Source organism: Gopherus flavomarginatus, chromosome 9 (assembly GCF_025201925.1).
Source record: "Gopherus flavomarginatus isolate rGopFla2 chromosome 9, rGopFla2.mat.asm, whole genome shotgun sequence".
Taxonomy (NCBI): Eukaryota; Metazoa; Chordata; order Testudines; family Testudinidae; genus Gopherus; species Gopherus flavomarginatus.
In genome coordinates, this window is record NC_066625.1 from 35604926 (window position 1) to 35625335 (window position 20410).

Below are 20410 nucleotides of genomic sequence, written 5' to 3' on the forward strand. Positions count from 1 at the left end.
ATTTACAGCTCAGCTTGCCAAGCACTTAACTCCTCAGATACAGAAGCCCTTAGTTTCCACTGAGATCTACTAGGACTCATGGCTCGTCTCTGCATTTCCACCCAGGCTATGCAGGGCTGCCTGAGCATGTTTGTTTTTGCCCCTTCTCTGACAGTGTGACTGGACTGAACTTTTCAGCTGCACCTTTCTAAAGTGGCATTTAATCAGTAATTGAATATTAGCTGCCAGCAATTCTGGGCGACTTGGTTTTACTAGTTGGCTCCTGCTCTTTTGATGGAAAGCTGTTACTTAATGTTCTGCAAATGTTCTCTATGGTAAGACCAGCCTGTGTTATCCAGCAGAATGCCAGCCTGGGCACTTGCTGCCCTATCAGGTCAGAGTCCAGGACTGGCTAGATTTTGAAAAGTGCTGGGTTATTTTTGACCATTAACACTGAGTTGCATGGCTATCAAGGGTGATCTAATCTCCTGCTACATGATGGAAGCTGTGGTACCCTATGGGAGGCAATATAAAAGCAGCTTAGCATGTGAGACTGTCACACTCCTGAAGCCTCAAGTCTTTGGCCTCTATCTGCGACAAGATGCTAGTCCAGTCAAATCCAGCAAACTTTGTTCCTAGACCCTTTGTGGCTTGTCTTTCAGCTACCTGCTAGCTGCAGTTCTAGCTCCTTTTGTTTTATTACTTGCTGTAGTAATGTGTTATATCTGCCTATTGTCCTGGCCTCTGGGCTTATCCAGATGTTTAAAACAAAACATCAACATGTGTACTCTCCCTCTTTCCCTGCCCCCACAAAGAGCTGACCAGATAAAAGCACCTCATAATCTAGACCAGTGGTTCTCAAGCTGTGTGTCGAGACCCCAAAGTAGGTCACTAGCCCATTTTAATGGGGTTGCCAGGGCTGGTTTAGACTTGCTGGGGCCAAAGCCCGAGAGCTTCAGCCCTAGGTGGTGGAGCTCACGTTACAGGCCCCCTGCCTGGGGCTGAAGCCTTTGGGCTTTGGCTTTGGCCTCCCTGCCCGAGGCATTGGGATTTGGGCTTTGACGTCCCCACCCGGGGCAGCAGGGCTCGGATTTTGGCTCAGGCTTCAGTCCCCGCTCCTGGGGTCATGTAGTAATTTTGGTTGTGAGAAGAGGGTTGTGATGCAATGAAGTTGGAGAGCCCCTGGGCTAGATCAAATCCTCCAACCCGCCCATACAGCCAGCAAACTTGGGTCCTAGCTGACTACCAAAGGGAGAGAATTTAATCACTGGCCGTTCCTTCAGTGAGAACAGTCTGGCTCCAGTTCTCAAGAGTCTTAATCAAAGGACTATTCAGAGTGTCTCAGATGTGCTTAGACTTCAGTTGAAGTTTGGTCATTTTTTCTGGTCTGGTATCTGCATGGTTTGTTAAGCAATCACCTCTGCTCTGTGGATTGACTGGAGTTAGGATTGTCATGAGAGGTTCTTGTAACTCCTGGAGGGTTTGTCCTGGGACATGGGCTCTTCGCTACTCTGGATGGGTTTTGCATTTGATAGGGTTCTGCCTGTATCCTTGGAGTCTGGCATATTAGATACAGGAGTGTCTCCCGGAGCTCCTTCACGATATTTCCTAATGAAAACTCAGAATGGGTCCTGTTTGGCAGGAACATTACTTGAAGGGTGAGGGGTGTAAATGGTGCCTTTCTGGAGTGCCAAAGCTGAAAGCCACACTCTGGGGTTGGCTCTGTGTGTGAGGTCAGGTTCACAATGAAGGCAAACAGCTGGGAGGCAGAGGGGTTGACTGAGACAAGCTGAGCCAGGTCCATTTACAGTTAACAGCTGGAAGGGTATGAGTGAGCTCATGAAAAGGAGGCAGGTTTTTCAAACAGCGCTCAGATTCTGCGTTGGGAAGAAGTGGTGGTTGAAGCACTAGCTCTGCACTGGGCTGACTTCTGCAGGTGTCTGTTTCAAAGGAGACCAGTCACTTGCCTTCCTGGCCTGGGCACTAGGTAGCAATTCCCCGCAGGAGAGTGCGGGACGGATTAGGGTATAAAGGCAGTATATCTAGTATGGGAATGGGAGTTGAACCTGAAAAGCTCAGACAACACAAGCCTCTGGGCTGACGGAGGGCCCTGCCAAGTGATATGTACTCTGATACCAGGAGATCCAGTTGGGCACCAAATACTCTAATATATAGATCTGCCTTTGCCCAGCACTTGATGTCACGCATTCCAGTCCTGTCTGGCAAACCTGTATGCTGGCCTTTAGGCATGTTGCTACTCACTCCATCTTCTAAGATCTATCTTTTTCCATAGGCATTTGGCCAGTCCTTCCTGCAGCCTGACATACACCTATTTAAACAGAATCTCTTCTACCTGGAGACACTGAATACCAAGCAGAAGCTGTACCACAAGGTGAGTGCCAGTTGGTCAACTCCTATATGTGCTGTATGCAGCAGCTAGAGGACACTGTGCTGAAATCGGCTATATAGCAAGTCCTGAGCCACTGCTAGGCTGAGCAGTGTGACAGTATTATGGTCTGGTATCTTGTGAACCTGGAATGCTAGAAATTACTGCTTGATGGCATTGGAAAGCTGCAAATCCAAGCTCTTGGTGGTATACAGCACCCCTAGGAGAGGTTTTGGAGTAAAGGCTGTGGGTGGGGGGTGCAGCAGACCTTGAGTCATCATGTTTCTAGTGGTGATTGTGCTAGGGGCATAGAGCTGGGGGCACAGCATGGATTAAATCAACATTCCCCTCAACCTGTTACACTGGTCACAGTAAAACCCTGGTGCGCTCTTCAGCAACAGTAGGGAGGAGGATGGAAGAAGTCACCCAAAATGGGAGAGGAGGAAAGGATTCACTGGGGCAAATCTTCCCTCCTCCTTTGAGCACAAGAGGCACAGAATGGGTGAGCCCCCAGCATCACTTAATCTTTCCATGTCATGGAGAGAAGAGGGGAAGAAAGGAAGTCCCAGATAGGAGCCTCCCCCTTGTGGAGGCAGGGGAGGGAAATGTGCCATCCATCCCAACAGCCAGGAAGGACTGGGTTGGAATGAATGGAAGGACTAAAAGCTTAGGGCAGGTCTGCAGAACATGCGGCCCGTGGAGCCTCACTGTGCGGCCTGCGGGGGGATTCTAAATCCCCCGCACACGGCGCTCTGCGGGCAGCCCAGAGCCCTTTGAATCCCGGCCGCGGCCGGGAGTTAGAGGGCTCTGGGCTGCTGGCAGCCGCCGGGAGCCCTGAGCCCTTTAAATCTCAGCTGCGGCTGGGAATCAAAGGGCTCTGGGCTGTCGGCAGAGATTCCCAGCCGCGACTGGGATTTAAAGGGCTCAGGGCTCCCCACGCTGCGGGCACCCCAGAGCCCTTTGAATCCCGGCTGCGGCTCCGGCGGCAGGGCAGGCTGGGATTTAAAGGGCTCAGGGCTCCCCGCAGGTGCTAGCAGCCCAGAGCCCTTTGAATCCCCGCCCGCGGCCGCTGATTGCCGCCTCCCCCGGACCCCTGCCCAACTGACCCCTATCTAAGCACTGCTGGTCCTTTGTCCCCTGATACCCCTCTCCCAGGACCCCTGCCCCTATCTAAATGCCACTGCTCCTTGTCCCCCAATAGCCCCCTCCCGAGACCCCTGCCCCTTGGGACTCCAGCCCCTATCTAAGCCTCCCTTCTCCTTGTCCCCAACTGCCGCCTCCTGAGACCCCCCCCCAACTTCCCCCCAGGACCCCAACCCCTACCTGTCCCCTGATAAACCCCTGGAACTGCCATGCTTGTCCAACTGCTGCCTGTCCCCTGACTGCCCCCCAAATGTCCGCCCCATCCAACCCCCCCGTTCCCTGTCCCTTGACTGCCTCCTGGAACTCCCTACCCCTTCTCCAACCCCCAGCCCTCTCACCATGCCACTCAGACCAGCGTGTCTGGCTCTGTGCAGCTCCAGACACGTTGCTGCCATGCTCCCCCGCGGAGCCCACAGTCCCCCTCCCCCCAGCACCTGCCTTCCAGATTTGAATACCTCAAAATTCAGGAGTGCTCAAGCTCAGTTTGGGCAGCTGTTACTTCATTTCTCCCAGATCAAATATACTGATCCGCTGTAACTCGCTGTAGAGACAGTAGGATAAAATTGAGCAAGAAATGCTTCCCAGTGGTTATTAGGACTGAAATTGCTATTTTCAACAGCCATTGCCTTTTTGTTTCTTTAAAAGGAAGACGGTGATATTGCATTGGCAAATTCCCCATAGAAAGAAGGAGTAGAACAAAAGAATAATAAAGGCATTTCAACTTTTCCTCGTTTATGGAGGACAGTCTTATAATATGCACCCAGATATCCTCCAATCACACAAGCTGAAAATTGTTCCATTTTACTGCAGCTCTGTAACCATATGGGAACCAGTCCTGTCTGTGTTTTGTGCACATCCAAAATTCCTGCTGAATTGACCCATCCTGGGAGCGAGTTACCAGTGACCCAGGGCTGGGGTGGCAGGAGGTTTGCAGGGGGGTGAGGGGGGGGAAGGGCACTGGTGGGGAGGAAAGGCAGAAGCCCAGCGCTGGGGCGGCAGGGGGTTTGTGGGGGCGGGGGAGAGCCCAGGACTGGGGCAGCAGGGAGGTACAAGGGGGAGCCCAAGGCTGGGACAGGGGGCAGCCAAATTTTTTTTTGCTTGGGGCAGCAAAAAACCTAGAGCTGGCCCTGCTGGGTTCCCCCAGCCGCCAGAGCCCCGGGCCCTTTAATTTGACTCTGAGGGCTCCCAGCCACCTCTTCAGCCAGGAGCCCCTGGTTGATTTAAAATAAAGTATCACCTCCCCACCCCCAACCTTCCTTTTTGGCCCACAGCTGTTTTGGTGGGGCGGCGCTGGGGAAGGTGGGTTTGTTTTCACAGGGCTGGGCGGCCCTGGGGTGGGGTGTTTCTGCGGGGCCGGGAGGTTTCGGCCCTCAGCTGTTTTCTTTGGAGTAATGTGGCCCTTGCTGCTTTACGAGTTGTGCAGACCCTGGCTTAGGGGTTTGAACTTTCTTAGGGATTTGAACATGGAAAAGGACGACTTTGGGGGCTGGGATTTGGACTAGGGCTGTCAAGCAATTAAACAAATTAATCGTGATTATTCGTGATTAACCACATGATTAATAATAGAATACCATTTATTTAAAAATTTTTGAATATTTTCTACATTTTTTCAAATATATTGATTTCAATTACAACACAGAATTCAAAGTGTACAGTGCTCACTTTATATTTATTTTGTATTACAAGTATTTGCACTGTAAGAAAAACAAAATAAATAGTATTTTTCAATTCACCTAATACAAGTACTGTAGTGCAATCTCATCATCATGAAAATTGAACTTACTTATGTAGAATTATGTGCAAAAAAATCTGCATTCAAAAATAAAATAATGTAAAACTTTAGATCCTGCAAGTCCACTCAGTCCTACTTCTTGTTCAGCCAGTCGCTCAGACAAATACATTTGTTTATATTTGCATGAGATAATGCTGCTCGCTTCTTGTTTACATGTCACCTGAAAGTGAAAACAATTGTTTGCATGGCACTGTTGTAGCTGGCATCACAAGATATTTACATGCCAGATGTGCTAAAGATTCATATGTCCCTTCATGCTTCAACCACCATTCCAGGGGACATAGTCCATGCTGATGACGGGTTCTGCTCAGTAATGATCCAAACCAGAGCAGACCAGTGCACCTTCACTTTCATTATCTGAGTCAGATGCCACCAACAGAAGGTTGATTTTCTTTTTTGGTGGTTCAGGTTCTGTAGTTTCCGTATCGAAGTGTTGCTCTTTTAAGACTTCTGAAAGCATGCTCCACACCTCGTTCCCCTGAGATTTTGGAAGGCACTTCAGATTTTTAAAGCTTGGGTTGAGTACTGTAGCTATCTTTAGAAATCTCACATTGGTACCTTCTTTGCATTTTGTCAGATCTTCAATGAAAGTTTTCTTAAAATGAACAACATGTGCTGGGTCATCATCTGAGACGGCTATAACATGAAATATATGGCAGAATGCAGGTAAAACAGCAGGGGACATACAGTTCTCACCCAAAGAGTTCAGTCACAAATTTAATTAACGTATTTTTTTTAACAAGCATCATCAGTATGGAAGCATGTCCTCTGGAATGGTGGCCAAAGCATGAAGGGGCATATGAATGTTTAGCATATCTGGCCTGTAAATACCTTGCAATGCCAGATACAAAAGTGCCATGTGAACATCTGTTCTCACTTTCAGGTGACATAAATAAGAAGTGAGCAGCATTATCTCCTGTAAATGTAAACAAAAAACTCCTGTAAATGTAAACAAACTTGTTTGTCTTAGCGATTGGCTGAACAGGATGTAGGACAGAGTGACTTGTAGGCTCTAAAGTTTTATATTGTTTTGTTTTTGAGTTCAGTTACTTAACAAAAATATCTACATTTGTAAATTGCACTTTCACCATAAATTGCACTACAGCACTTGTACACAGTGAATTGAAAAATACTATTTCTTTTGTTTATCAATTTTGCAGTGCAAATATTTGTAATAAAAATAATATGCACTTTGATTTCAATTACAAGACAATACAATATATATGAACATGTAGAAAAACATCCAAAGTATTGAATAAATTTCATTTGGTATTCTATTGTTTAACAGTGCAATTAAAGCTGTGATTAATCACAATTAATTTTTTTAATCACGATTCATTTTGTTGAGTTAATCGTGTGAGTTAACTGCAATTAATCAACACCCTAGTTTGGACTCATTAGTGGAGGAAGGCTAATGATCTCTGTTTGAAGCATTTGGCTCTCACCTTGACAGGCTGCAAGGTATTTAACCTTTAAAATCAAGTCATTCTGATTGTCGTGTGGCGTTCCCCCCCTACACACACTTCAGTTCTGGCATATTGGCCATTGTCTTGAAAGACTGGAGGTAGAATCTGGGCTTAGCCCTCCTGACTACCGGATGAAAGCAGGGACCCCAGGTTAGGACCAGCTACCACAGAGGAACTCTGTCCTTGACCTGTATCAACAGCAGTGCCACAGCAGGCTGTTGTGGCTGGTGCAGTAACTAATCTTCAAGACTTGTTGGGACCTCTGGTGCTTTCATAAGCATCTGGCATTGGGTGGACTTCTGATGGGCTGGAGTGAGAAAGGGACTTATTAATCTCCTGCTCAAGTAGTGGATGTTTAAACTGCCATCACTCTTCTGAGTCCATAACCAAGGGGTGGGCAAACTTTTTGGCCCGAGGGCCACATCAGAGTTGTGCAACTGTATGAAGGGGCAGGTAGGGAAGGCTGTGCCTAGCCCCCACCCCCGACTGCCTCCTGCAACCCATCCAACCGCCCTGCTCCTTTTCCTCTGACCGACTCCTCCCAGGACCCCCACCCCCTATCCGACCCCCCCTGCTCCTTCTCTCCTGATTGCCCTGACCCCTATCCACACCCCTGCCCTCAGACAGTCCCCCTTCACCCCTCCCCCGCAGGACTCCCACCCCCATCCAACCGCCCTCTGCTCCTCTTCCCCTGACCACCTCCTCCTAGGACCCCCTGCCCCTAACTGTCCCCCAGGATCCCATCCCCTTATCAAAGCCCCCTGTCCCCTGTCGTCCTGACCCCTATCCACATCCAGGCCCCCTGGGACTCCAACCCCCACCCTCCCTGTTCCCCATCCCCTGACTGCCTCCCCAGAACCTCCGCCCCATCCAACCACCCCCTCCTCCCTCACTGCCCCCCAGCACGCCCCACTCCCTTACCCAACACACACCCCCACCCCCTTACCAACAGCAGGAGCTCATAGCCACAATACCTGGCCAGAGCCAGCTGCACTCCCCACGCTGTCCAGCAGGAGCGGCAAGCCAGAACACGGCCCACGTGGGGGCATTGCTGCAAGAGAGGGGGGACAGTGTGGGAGGGGCTGGGAACTAACCTCCCCGGCCAGAAGCTCAAGGGCCAGACAGGACTGTCCCGCCAGCCGGATGTGGGGCCTAGTTTGCCCACATCTGCCTTAACCATTGAGCTGAATGGTGCCAAATTCACCCCCTGCCTTACACCAGGGATTAATTTGGCTCACTGTTCCAGTCCCTGCAGATTCAGCACTGCCATGCTGGTTCACACTTGGGATGTGTTCTGCACTGTCAAAGGGGCTAGTGGCTTCTGTCCCTAAGTGAAAGCTGAACTCCTAGAAAAACCATTGAGGCCTCCAGCAAAGTGGTGGTCAGATGCAGCTGTGTTTACTGCCTTGATCTGGCCTTCGCCCTGGAGAACTGCTTCTCCCCTTGGTGGGCATGCTGACATGGCACTATGTAGCGGCTCAGTCTGACCCCGCCCAGGAGGCTTGGCAGCTTGAGAGGATATGACTGTGTGTGCTTCTCTCACCCTGCAGAAGATCTTCCGGACAACCATGCTGTTTCAGTTTGTGAATGTGCTGCTTCAGGTGCTGGTCCACAAATCACATGACCTATTGCAGGAAGAGATTGGCATTGCGATCTACAACATGGCCTCAGTGGACTTTGATAGCTTCTACTCAGCCTTTCTCACGGAGTTCTTAGCCAGTTGTGACGGCGTGGACTCCAACCAGAAAAATGTACTAGGAAGGAACTTCAAAATGGACAGGGTAAGAGGGAGTGACGCTGCAGAGAGGTTGCCTCTGGGCCAAGTACTAGCATGCATCACAGCAGGGTTATGTCATGACACATTCACTACCAGCTGGAGACCTGACCCCTACAAATTCTCCACCAAACAAAAGGGATTTCTCAGAATCGTCACTAAAGATGGGTGGCATTCCTATTGTCCTCTGTGCCTGCAACTGGCATTTCCTAGGGCTGCTAGCAAATCCAGCCGCTGTCTTGTCTCTGATTGTCTATCCAGCTGTGAATGAATTGACATATTGGGGGAATAAACTTCACCTGTGGCACTTTCTCACAGGGCCAGGACTTACTCTTTCTGGAACAAGGTCAGTCAGGCCTTGCCCAACCAAGAGCTACCCTAGCAATTTACCTGCAGCTCAAGAGCTATAGCAAAGATGTATAAAATAGTGTAGCTGCAATCTCATCCATCTCCTGCAGGCCTCTCGGATAAAGCTGGAGTAAGTGGGGGGCTGTAATCTCCCCAGCGTGTACATCCTTATGAATAGGGCTGTCAAACGATTTAAAAAATTAATTGCAATTATTCGCGCCATTAACCAATCATGGAATAACATTTATTTAAATATTTGTGGATGTTTTCTACATTTTCAAATATATTGATTTCAATTACAACACAGAGTACAAAGTGTACAGTGCTCACTTTGTATTTTGTTTTGATTACAAGTATTTGCACTAAAAAACCATAGTATTTTTCAGTTCATCTAATACAAGTACTGTAGTGCAATCTGTTTATCATGAAAGTTGAACTTACAAATGTAGATTTATGTACAAAAAAACTATAATCAAAAATAAAACAAAGTAAAATTTTTAGAGCCTGCAAATCAGCTCAGTCTCAGACAAACAAGTTTGTTTACAGCAGGAGATAATGCTACCCGCTTTTTGTTCACAATGTCACCTGAAAGTGAAGAACAGGTGTTCTCATGGCACTGTTGTAGCCGGCATTGCAAGATATTTACATGCTAGATTTGTTAAAATTCATATGTCCCTTCATTCTTCAGCGACCATTCCAGAGGACATGTGTCCATGCTTATGATGGATTCTGCTGGATAACAATACAAAGCAGTGTGGACCCAGTGCATGTACGTTTTCATTATCTGAGTCAGATGCCACTGGCAGAAGGTTGATTTTCTATTTGGTGGTTTGCGTTCTGTAGTATCCACATCGGAGTGTTGCTCTTTTAAGACTTCTGAAAGCATGCTCCACACCTCATCCCTTCAGATTCTTAAACCTTGGGTCATGTGCTGTAGCTATCTTTAGAAATCTCACATTGGTACCTTCTTTGTATTTTGTCAGCTCTGCAGAGAAAGTGTTCTTAAAGTGACCATCATGTGCTGAGTCATTATCCGAGACTGCTATAACAGGAAATATATGGCAGAGTATGGGTAAAACAGAGCTGGGGACATACAATTCTCCCCCAAGGAGTTCAGTCACAAATTTAATTAACACTTTTTTTTAATGAATGTCATCAGCATGGAGGCATGTCCTCTGAACCAGTGGCTGAAGCATGAAGGGACATATGAATCTTTAGTGTATCTGGCAGATAAATACCTTGCAATGCTGGCTACAAACGTGCCATGCAAATGCCTGTGGTCACCTTTCTGGGGATGTAAATAAGAAGAGGGCAGCATTATCTCCTGTAAATGTAAACAAACTTGTTTGTCCTAGCGATTGGCTGAACAAGAAGTAGGACTGAGTGGAATTGTAGGCTCTATAGTTTTACTTTTTTTGAGAGCGAGAGAGAGAGCAGTTATGTAACAAAAAAAAATCTACATTTGTAAGACAGAGATTGCACTACAGTACTTGTATTGAGGTGAATTGAAAAATACCCTCTTATCATTTTTACAGTGCAAATGTTTATAATAAAAAATATACACTTTGATTTCAGTTACAACACAGAACACTATGTATGAAAATGTAGAAAAACATACAAAATATTTAATACATTTCAATTGATAATTGAATTTCAGTTGGTAATTGGTTTACCAGTGCGATTAATCGCGACTAATTTTTTTAATCACAATCAGTTTTTTTGAGTTAATCATGTGAGTTAACTGTGATTGACAGCCCTACTTATGATATATACCTGGCAATAGCTACAGACCAGCTTCCAAGCTCCTGGGAGCACACGTTGCCTTTGGGTGCTCCTGATTTAGAAGGGATTTGTATGAAGAGAGGCAGGAAACTTGGAAGAAATAAGAATGGCCCTACTGGGTCAGACCAAAGGTCCATCTAGCCCAGTATCCTGTCTTCCAACAGTGGCCAGTGCCAGGTGCCCCGAGGGAATGAACAGAACAGGTAATCATCAAGTGATCCATCCCCTGTCTCTCAATCCCAGCTTCTGGCAAACAGGTTAGGGATGCCATTTCTGCCCATCCTGGCTAATAGCCTTGATTTCCTTGCTGTCTTCTAAAATAGCCAAATGCAGTTGGAAAATAAGAGTCTCAGTTTCCATGTGTCCCGTAGCACTAGGAAACTTGGGAATTGCCCTGCATGGCTTCACTGCAAAAAAGCACACAGGTTGCTGTTCCAGCAGATGGCTCCTCCCCTGGCCATGTGATGCCAGCTCATGTTCTGCGTGCATAGGCACACTAAGAAATCAGTTCTGTAAATAAAATCCAGGATTTTCAAACTTCTCTTGCAGGGAACCCCATTCTCAATAACTAGCAATTAGATTGAAGAACTATTCCAGGCAGAGAAGTGGCTTCTCTCTTAATATGAGATTTCAATAAGTGCATATTTACATCAAGAATTTGCCCTGGGATCAGGCTGTCACAGGGAACTGCCATAAGGTATTCTCCTGGCATCTACAGGAGAACTGGGTTACAGGTGAAATAAATAGGGGCTTTTGTCTTTGCTCACTGATTTCTTAGGACGATGCCAAATACTGCTCCCTCTGGTAAGATAAGTACTTGCAGGCACTAGTCCATTGTCAATATCTGTGTTGCTTGATCTTTCTCCAGGACCTGCCATCTTTTACCCAGAATGTGCACAGACTGGTGAATGACCTGCGCTACTATAGGCTCTGCAATGACAGTTTGCCCCCTGGAACTGTGAAGCTATAGTTTCTGCACTGGACTCATGTTTTGATCACTGTAAAGAATGGATTTGTACTTCTTTTGTCACCACTTCCTCTCCTCCCTGCTCTTGTCAGTACTGGAGGATGATGCAGTGTCTTGCGCATGGGCACATGTTCTTGGATTCACGCACACCATGCTTCCTTACCCAACTCAGAAACCTCCCCGTTGAGTCAGCAGCACTGCCTGCAAGAATGCGTCTTAACGCCAACCATAGGGCATTCCCACCGTATGAAAAGTCATCTTGCTGGATTCTTGTTTTACTAATGTAGCACTTTGTTGCGTCCAGAGATTTCAGTGAGTCGTCCTGACAAATCTTGTGTGTGTCAATCATGAGGCAGAAACGCCAAAGACTACTTCAGACATTCGCACCTTCGCATCATTCCACCTTCCCGCCCCTGCCCTGCTCTTGGAGGAGAATTGTGATGTCGGGACTGGTTCGGCACTTGTCACTCCCTTTCGTTTTAAATTGCCTTGAAGCCTCCCTGCTATTTTCAGGGATTTAGAAACTTGTGGTTTTTTTAATGTTTTCTCATCATTCCATTGTGATACTAAAACAACATGCTTAATGGAAATAAAGTGCTTACTTTGTTGTTTTAAATAGCTTCTTACCTGTTGGCTCCATCAAGCTGCTTTGCTACTTGGAAAAGCATTTCTTACCATGGGAAATGTGAGGGGGAGAGGCATTAGGTTCTTGCCCTCCTGCCCATCCCAAAATGGGAAGAAACTTTCAAAGGTGCGTGATGCTGCAGCATGGAAAACCTGGATTCAAGGTTAATCTTGGAATAGACCAAGGGGTTTTTACCTTGGAGGTTAAGCGGTGGGTAAAAAGTTCAACAGGCTCCATTCTGACTGGGCCAAAGTTAAGCAACTGGTACATGGTCTTTGCTTTTATGGTCTCTAACATCTGTAACAGTCCTGTCTGAAGTGTTACTTCACCATCTGATCCCCATTAGGGTGGTGAGGCCATCCAGAGCCAGGGTTGAATGATTCACGTACCCTTGATGTTCTTGGATTCACATGCCAGTGCTGCTTGTTGGAAGAGAGCCGTTGTTTCGGTGCATCCTGAAATTTCAAGCTAATTTCCTTTGGGTAGTACATACTTGAAGGAGTTTGCACCTAGAAAGATGTGCAGGTTGATCTTGCACTGTAGTATTGGTAAAGGAGACTCTAACAAGGAGCCTTGCAGTAGCATTGCCAGTGTGCACAGTGTTCCTAAAGCAGGCATTTTTGGGGAGCAGGAATATTCTAATACCCAGGTAGGGGGGAGAGGACTCAGTCCTATTCTGGTACTGAGAGCTCCACTTCCATCTCATGTTTCTGAAAACAGTCCCCTCACTTGTACAAGAAGGTAGCTGGCTGGGTGCTCAGGGCCTTGGCAATGCCTGTGTGTGCACTGAAGTATATCCAGGGGGCGTTGACTTCTGCCATGGACACAGCACAGCCATTTCTGTGCACTGCTTCCCAGGCTGGCACCCATTGTGTGTGTCTTTGCACAATACTTAACAGTCATAGCAAAATATTGACCTGGGATGAAAGTGCATGTTTTCCCCTGACTGAACAATTAAGCAAGGGTAGGATTCTGGAAGGAATCCAGGCTTGGGTGATGGCGCCACTGGAGCTCATACTAAAACTACCAAGCCTCATTCAGCCATAAAAAGAATCAAAAAGGCCACAAAGGCAATTGTTTGCGCTTTGTAGGTCACCTGTAAGGTGGCTAGTCTCACTTACCAAAGAAGGGGTTCATCTGGGGTTCATAAGATCCCTATATCTGTGACTGACATCTCAAATTGCTGAACACTAGTATTGGTCACCATGTAGTTGGGTGTCTGTCATCCATCTTTGTCACACAAGGCCTCTGCCAGCATATCTGAGGTTACTATAAGTTCAGGCAGAGTTGGTCTTCCATGATAAAAGCTTTGGTATATGGTGGTAATTGAAGAGACTGATCTTTTTATTTTGTGGGCTGTCCCGTCCTTAACAACTGTCAGCAGATTTTCCAGGCGGTTTCCTAGTATGCCTCCACATCCTGACTGGCAAGCAGACAGTGCATCTGCTGTCCCTCCCCATCAGTGCTGTGGGGCATGGGAGCAGCCTGCCAGGCAAGAATGGGCACAGCCCTGCTGGCAGAGAGATGCCATCATGGAGTGGGAAGGTTGTGCCCCAGCTAATACCGCACCTGGAAAAGCCAAGGAAACGTTTGATTAAAGTTTTTAGATTCCTGCGAAATTGTAAAATGTTGTCGTTCCCTCCCCCGCCTCTTGCTGTGCTCTTGCTTCTGTGCTTGTCAGCAAATTCCCCATATGGCAAGGAGGGGAGCTGCATTAACATGTTACAATGTGTAGGTGAGACAATCCACAGTGAATGAAGCTTTATTGTGAAGGGGGGAAGTTTACACTAACCACTGGAGATCACTGAATGGACTCAACTGCAGGGAGAGGGGTGACACTCAGGCTACAAGGACTGGGTGAGAGGGTACTGGAAACATAAGGCCATCTGTGTTCCCTTTGTGATGTGTCAGCACCAGGATAGAGTCCTTGATACTTAGCTTTTTTAAAAGAAAACAACTTTCCTGGTGCCACTGTTCTGGGAGCAATGACCTGCTGCATTGCAACAAGCTGGGCCATTTGCCCCTTGGAATGCAGCCAGACAAGGACTGTAGATCAATTACCAGGTGGCTCTTTGGAGAGTGTCTTTAGCTGGCTTCACTCAGCTGAAAAGGTTTTGTGTCTTGAGGAGACTAGCATAGAGAAGCTGAGCCTGATGAGAACAGGCCAGGAATATGACTAGTGACTGAGTATCAAATGGCCTTGCTTTGAAGCCCTGTGTGGGACTGGAAGGGGGAAGGAGGCACCTTCTCCACTAATGAGAGAGCTGCTTTGGAGCAGAATTCCAACACTGTTGCTTTACAATTTTGTAGCTCTTTTCCAGTTGTTTTGGGAGAAAATGGACCGGTCTTCATGGATGAAGCTCTCCTTATCTAGCTTGAAGGCTTGGCTACTTCAGAGCACATCCAGCAGCCCCTTTGCATGAGCAGCACAGTTGTCTGTGGTTGCATTGACAAATGTGGGTGGGATTCTCTGTGGATAAAAGGCTTGGTGTATCTGGCCTTTCAGTCTGTCCTAATGAGATTAATTCCTCTATAACAGAGCTGCCTCTTACTTCAGCCATGATAACCAAACTCCCTTGTACACTTGCTGATGCCCCGCCATTGTATATTGGAATCATCTGGAACACAGGTGGGCAAACTACAGCCCACATGCCACATCCGGCCCACCAGCCAATTTAATCTGGCCCTCAAGATCAGCTGGGGAGCGGGGTCTGGGGCTTACCCTGCTCCCATACTCCAGCTGGGAACCAGGGTCAGGGGCTACTCCACGCCTGCATGCCACAGTTCTGCACAGATCCCAGAAGTAGCAACATGTGCCCGCTCCAGCTCCTACATTTAGGGGCAGCCAGGGGGCTCCATGCGCTGCCCCCGCCCCAAGCGCAGTCCCCGCAGCTCCCATTGGCCAGGAACTGCGGCCAATGGGAGCAGTCGGGGCAGCACGCAAAGCTGCCTGGCTGTGCCTCTGCGTAGGAGCTGGAAGAGGGACATGCAGCTTCCAGGAACTGCTTGAGGTAAGTGCCGCCTAGAGTGCCCCGAGCCTCTCCTGTGCCCTAAACTCCTCAGCCCCACCCCAGAGCTTGCACCTCCAGCCGGAGCCCTCCCCAGCCTGGAGCCTCCTGCACCCTGAACTCATTTCTGGCCCCACCCCAGAGACTACACCAGCATTCATGGCCTGCCATACAATTTCCATACCTAGATGTGGCCCTCAGGCCAAAAAGTTTGCCCACCCCTGATCTGGAAAGCGGTGGGAGTTGGAGAACAGCCCTTCATCTTTGTCACCCATTTAAAAAGCCAGTGGTCTCAGTCAATTTCACAGTGCCTGCTTGTTCCAATCCAGCAGGGCTCCAGAGAAGTTACAGGTCGAAGGCACCCAGAGATGGAACTCCCATTTCGTTTATGGGACTGGTGCATCCATGAGCAATGTGATGTCAGGAAGTTGTGACTACCTTTGCTGGCTCTGTGCATCATGTGTCTGCAGGGCTCAGTCTGTGTACATCTCCCTTCCTTTCCATTTGCAGTAGCCTTGACTACATTGGCATGTGGCTTCCACTTACAGGAAGTGGGAAGCAAGACCTCAATGGAGTCTAGCTTTGGTCTGTCCCTTTCTCAGCTGTTTGTCCCCTGCATGCTGGAAGCATAAAGCTGCAGTTACCTCAGTCCTCTTGTCTCCACTCCCCCTGATTTCTTCTTGCCTTCTAGGAAGGAGACAATGAAGGAGACAAGGAAAAGGCAGGTCAGGGATCAAAAGGGAAAGTGGGGTGATTCTGCCCCTTCTCTGGTCATTTGCCTCCTCTGTAATCAGAATATAATGGCTAGGCTGATGGTAGCTGAGAGCGCCTGTTCTTCCAGAGCTGTGCTGGCAGGACAGTGAGCGACACTGGCCAGAAGGTGCCCAGGGAGCATGTCTTGAGTGAGAGGGGCATTGATACACAGCCACTCCCTTTAATCCTCCATTGCACCTGGAGAGGGATTGGGCATCTGCATTTCCCTGTCCCCAAAGAACAGCCCTGCTCCTGGGTATGTGGCCAGTCCTTCACCTGCTTGGCTGCTGCCTCCAGACCCTAAGAACTTTGGTTGCATTTTGCCTCAGTTGTTGGCCACCACCAGCAAAGTGTGAGATCTTCCCCTAAAGCCCCTTCCCTTTTCCTCTCTCATTGCTTCCAGCTCGTGTCTTTGGTATCTTGTCAGCACTGACGAGCAGGTAGCCAGACTCCCCTCGATTGCCACTGGAGTTCAGTGGGGCTGTAACAGGGATGGAGGAGCATGTTGGTTGGCCCAGCCTTGCTCAGGTGCTAGCTATCAGCCAGCTATCCCCTCTGGAGGGCTGTCACTGCTGGAGGCCAACCTGTGCAGTTTAGACAGAAAAGAACTGCTACGGTCAAAGGGAGATTTTGAAAACAAAGTTGGACTCATGGGAAGAATCAAATCAAAAGCACCAGTGTCTGCTGTGTGCAATGAGTGATCAGGAAGATTAGGCCGTGTGTTCCCTTCTTAGGAGCGGACAGAGCTAGGTATTTTTTGAAGGGTGGGGAAGTTTGACTTGTAGGGACAGTTTAGCTCTTCATGCCCCTGGGATCTGAAGAGGGGACGTTGTCATGGGTTCTGATGTAATAGGAAACTTCTGAATAACAAGCTTCATCAATAACCTACATAACTTGTATGAACAGCGCAGCAGCGAAGAATGGTCTTTTGGATCTGTCCCAGGAGTGCGAGCCTAGTGATTTGGGTTTGCAACCTTGAGCCAAAGCACCTAAATCTTCTGCGTCTCAATTACCCTATCTGGGCAAGGCTATTGTAAGGCTTAATTCGTTGTTTGTAAAGGGTCTTGGAGATCCAGTGAGCACCGTATGAGCACACAGTAGTATTAATTAGCACATGCACACAAATGTGACTGGAGCATTCTGGGAACTAGTTCAAATGACCTCCTTTAAAGAAAACAGTGACTACAATTTTCCATCAACTTGGAACTGGTTAAATAGAAATGTTTAAGTCAAACAGTTGTCCTAAGAAGAGTCTCAGGAGGCTTAAGTGTATGGGAAATAAAATTCATCCAGTTATCAAATTAATTACAGGAAATTAATCCCAGCTAGGGGGTTCTAATTACCATTTTTAGCTCTTCTCTTGTGGTTTGTTGTCCCTAGAGCCACTTTCTGAGCTTGCGATGGTCACCAGTAAAACAGCAAAATTTGCCAGCTGTCACCACTCTCTCATAGCTGGGTTACTGCAGTAGTCCCCTATGCTTTACCATGAGCAGTAACAGTTCTGTGACGGCTACCACTGTCAGAAGCGATTGGTCTTTTAATGGTGATCAGAGATTTAATAAAAGCAAACCATCTTCTGTACAAAAGATCTGTAACCTTTCTGCCCACCTGAGTTGGCAGCAACAAGGGCCAGGTTCAGTATCTAGGGGTTCCGTTTCAATAACACAATGCAAAACCTGGGACAATTACAGACCACCCCCCGGGCGCCTCTAAGAGGCAATACTTTCCCTCTCGCAAGCCCTGAGTCCGAGTGTAGCAAAATCCTTTCAATAAAGGAGGGAAACAATGTGGCATTATGTTGGGGAAACACCACAAACAGGATTCGTAACACAAGCCATGAGCAAAAGACCTCCCCTCCCACCCCATAAGTTTGGCAGTATCCTTTTCCCCTCAGGGTCTTAAGTCCAGTAACCCAAAAGTCAGTGCAGCCCCCGACTTCAAAAGTTTATCTGCACAGTTTTACCTCCCAGCCTGGGGGGCACGCAGCAGTGTTAAGCGGCATCTTACCTGGTCTGAGGCCAACTGCCCCCCCTTCCATGGGGTTCTGCTGCACCCTTCACCACAAGTTACTCCGCTCCAGTCATCCCGCAAACTGCTCTGCTCCACCAGCTGCTCAGCAACATATCTTCAGCCCCCCACTCCCCCCAGCACTCAGTGATTTCAGCTTAGTAATTTTAGCTCTTTAGTGATTTCAGCTTGTATTAGGGGAGCCTCACTGCTGGTGCACCATTGGCCCAAGGGAAAGTCAGCTCAGTAGGCTGTAACTAGACTCCTAACAATTAAAATTAGCTCTGATATCCCACTACAGAGAGAGGAGGCAGTGCAATTGGTATTTTGGGATCCATATCATCAGGTACAAATACCTATCCCCAGCCTCTCTTAATTCACTGTGTTTTGGAACCCATGTCCCTTGTCTAGCGGGTGCTACATAGTTGATGGTGAGTCCCTCTGTCATAAAACAATTTCGTTGTCCTTGATTCACATAATCAGGGTAACAACACTTTATTCTTCCTGCCCCAATAACAGAGAAACTGGGGATCCCACACCAGCCAAAGTGACCATTTGGGCTCATGCTAGGCAAGGTGGGTGTGCCTATGCAAACAAGATCAGTCCTTGAAGTTCTTTTCCACAATTCACCACCAGATATCAGGGTAGAGCTCAGCCTGACTCCACTTACACATCCATGAGACACTTTTGTGGTGACTGCAGCTGTGATACTATCCACTAGCCACCATCCGCTGCCTGTTGGTGGACTGGGAAATGGGTTGGGTGGCAGGAGGACCTAACTTCTGTTCCCAGCTGTGCCCTGACTTTGTGTAACCCTGGGCAAGTTGCTTTAGTTTCTGTGCCTCTGTTTCTCTGTTTGTAAGAGGGAGATGATGCAAAGTGCTAAGTGTCCTCCATTCCCTGTTCTCCTTCAGATTTGCCTGCTTAGACTAAACTCTCTGAATGTTATGTGAAACATTCTTTGGAGCATCAGTTTTTAAATGTTACCCCACTCCCCCCTTTTCATATTCTAATGCAAACTTTTGGTTTTGCTGCCTCATTAGTGAGTCTTCCCAGGAGTGTGAACCTGTCCCTGACATTGTTACAGAGTGAGAGCTATGTTCCAGATTCTTGTTCAATTAAATATTTCTATTAATTGGGAAAGGCCTCCAACTGGGCTTCTGGCTAGCTTGGGTCTCTTTCTTTTGTTCCCCCAGGGATGAAGGAATCATGCTGATATCTGTATTTCCAGCAGCATGCATGGGAAGTTGATACTCCCACAGGATGTCTGCTCACATCCCTGAATCCCCACACACCTTGGCACTCCGTAGGGGGAGGCTGGCAGAGAAAAAGCAGGTCAGGCCTGAGCTGCAGCAGTAACACTGTGTTCTGGTCTATTCATATGCTGTGCTCATCACTGGAGTACGAGTGCCTTCCAATAGCGAGTTCAGTGACGTGACTAACAACTGTCACATATGTGAATAGGGTGCATGGGCACTGCCAGGAGAGAGGAGCTTGCACTGCAGCTGCCTAAAATTTAAAATCTCTTTCCAAACATGCACAAGACCAAGAGTCAAAAGTAACCCAACCCAGACTATGTGTGATGATGCAAATTCTGACTCAAAGGGGGGGTCAGATAATGGAAGATATCTTCCCAGTGAGGTGGGAAGGCTGCTCCAGATGCCAGAGGAAGCTGCTGCAATGAAGGCTGTCCTATCACTGGGGGCAGGACAGTGTGGAAGGACAGACATGCCTGAAGTGGTGAGTAAGCAGCGACACCAGGAGTCCCGCGGAACAATCCAGGGAGGGTTTTAAAACCAGCAGAGGTACTTCTGCTTTGAGAGGATGGGGGATGTGGCTGCACTTCCTTATCCACAGGACCAAATTATAGAATATCAGGGTTGGAAGGGACCTCAGGAGGTCATCTAGTCCACCCCCTGTTCAAAGCAGGACCAATCCCCAACTAAATCATCCCAGCCAGGGCTTTGTCAAGCCTGACCTTAAAAACTTCTAAGGAAGGAGATTCCACCACCTCCCTAGGTAACCCATTCCAGTGCTTCACCACCGTCCTAGTGCAATACTTTTTCCTAATATCCAACCTCAACCTCTCCCACTGCAATTTGAGACCAGTACTCCTTGTTCTGTCGGATGCACAGCTGCCATTGTAAGTGAGCTCCAGGGAGGGAGGGGCAACACTCCCACAGGTGTGACTGGGAAGGTCTGAGGTGACAGTGCGTGCATGCGTGCATGCAGGCAAAGAATTTTAGTCAAGACCCCACCCTTTGCAGGCATCATGGTGGATAGTCCCCACCTCTCCTCTGGCCCGGCCCACAAAACCAAATAACTTACCCACCGTCCCTCCCAGCAGTGTGGTTCCTAGGTGCTGTGCTGCATCAACTCC

At 48.1% G+C, this 20410-nt stretch overlaps 1 protein-coding gene across 4 annotated transcripts in view; it reads left to right on the forward strand.

The window, feature by feature from the left end:
* XPO6 (exportin 6) overlaps positions 1 to 12258 on the forward strand; it is a 453699-nt gene extending 441441 nt beyond the window's left edge. For all 4 annotated transcript variants that reach the window (XM_050968134.1, XM_050968135.1, XM_050968133.1 and 1 more), the window contains 3 exons: positions 2273 to 2371; positions 8317 to 8547; positions 11539 to 12258. In XM_050968134.1, coding sequence (XP_050824091.1) covers positions 2273 to 2371; positions 8317 to 8547; positions 11539 to 11640 — 432 coding nt within the window. In that variant the 3' untranslated portion in view covers positions 11641 to 12258. The remainder of the gene's footprint in view (positions 1 to 2272; positions 2372 to 8316; positions 8548 to 11538) is intronic.
* Positions 12259 to 20410: the final 8152 nt, after the last annotated feature.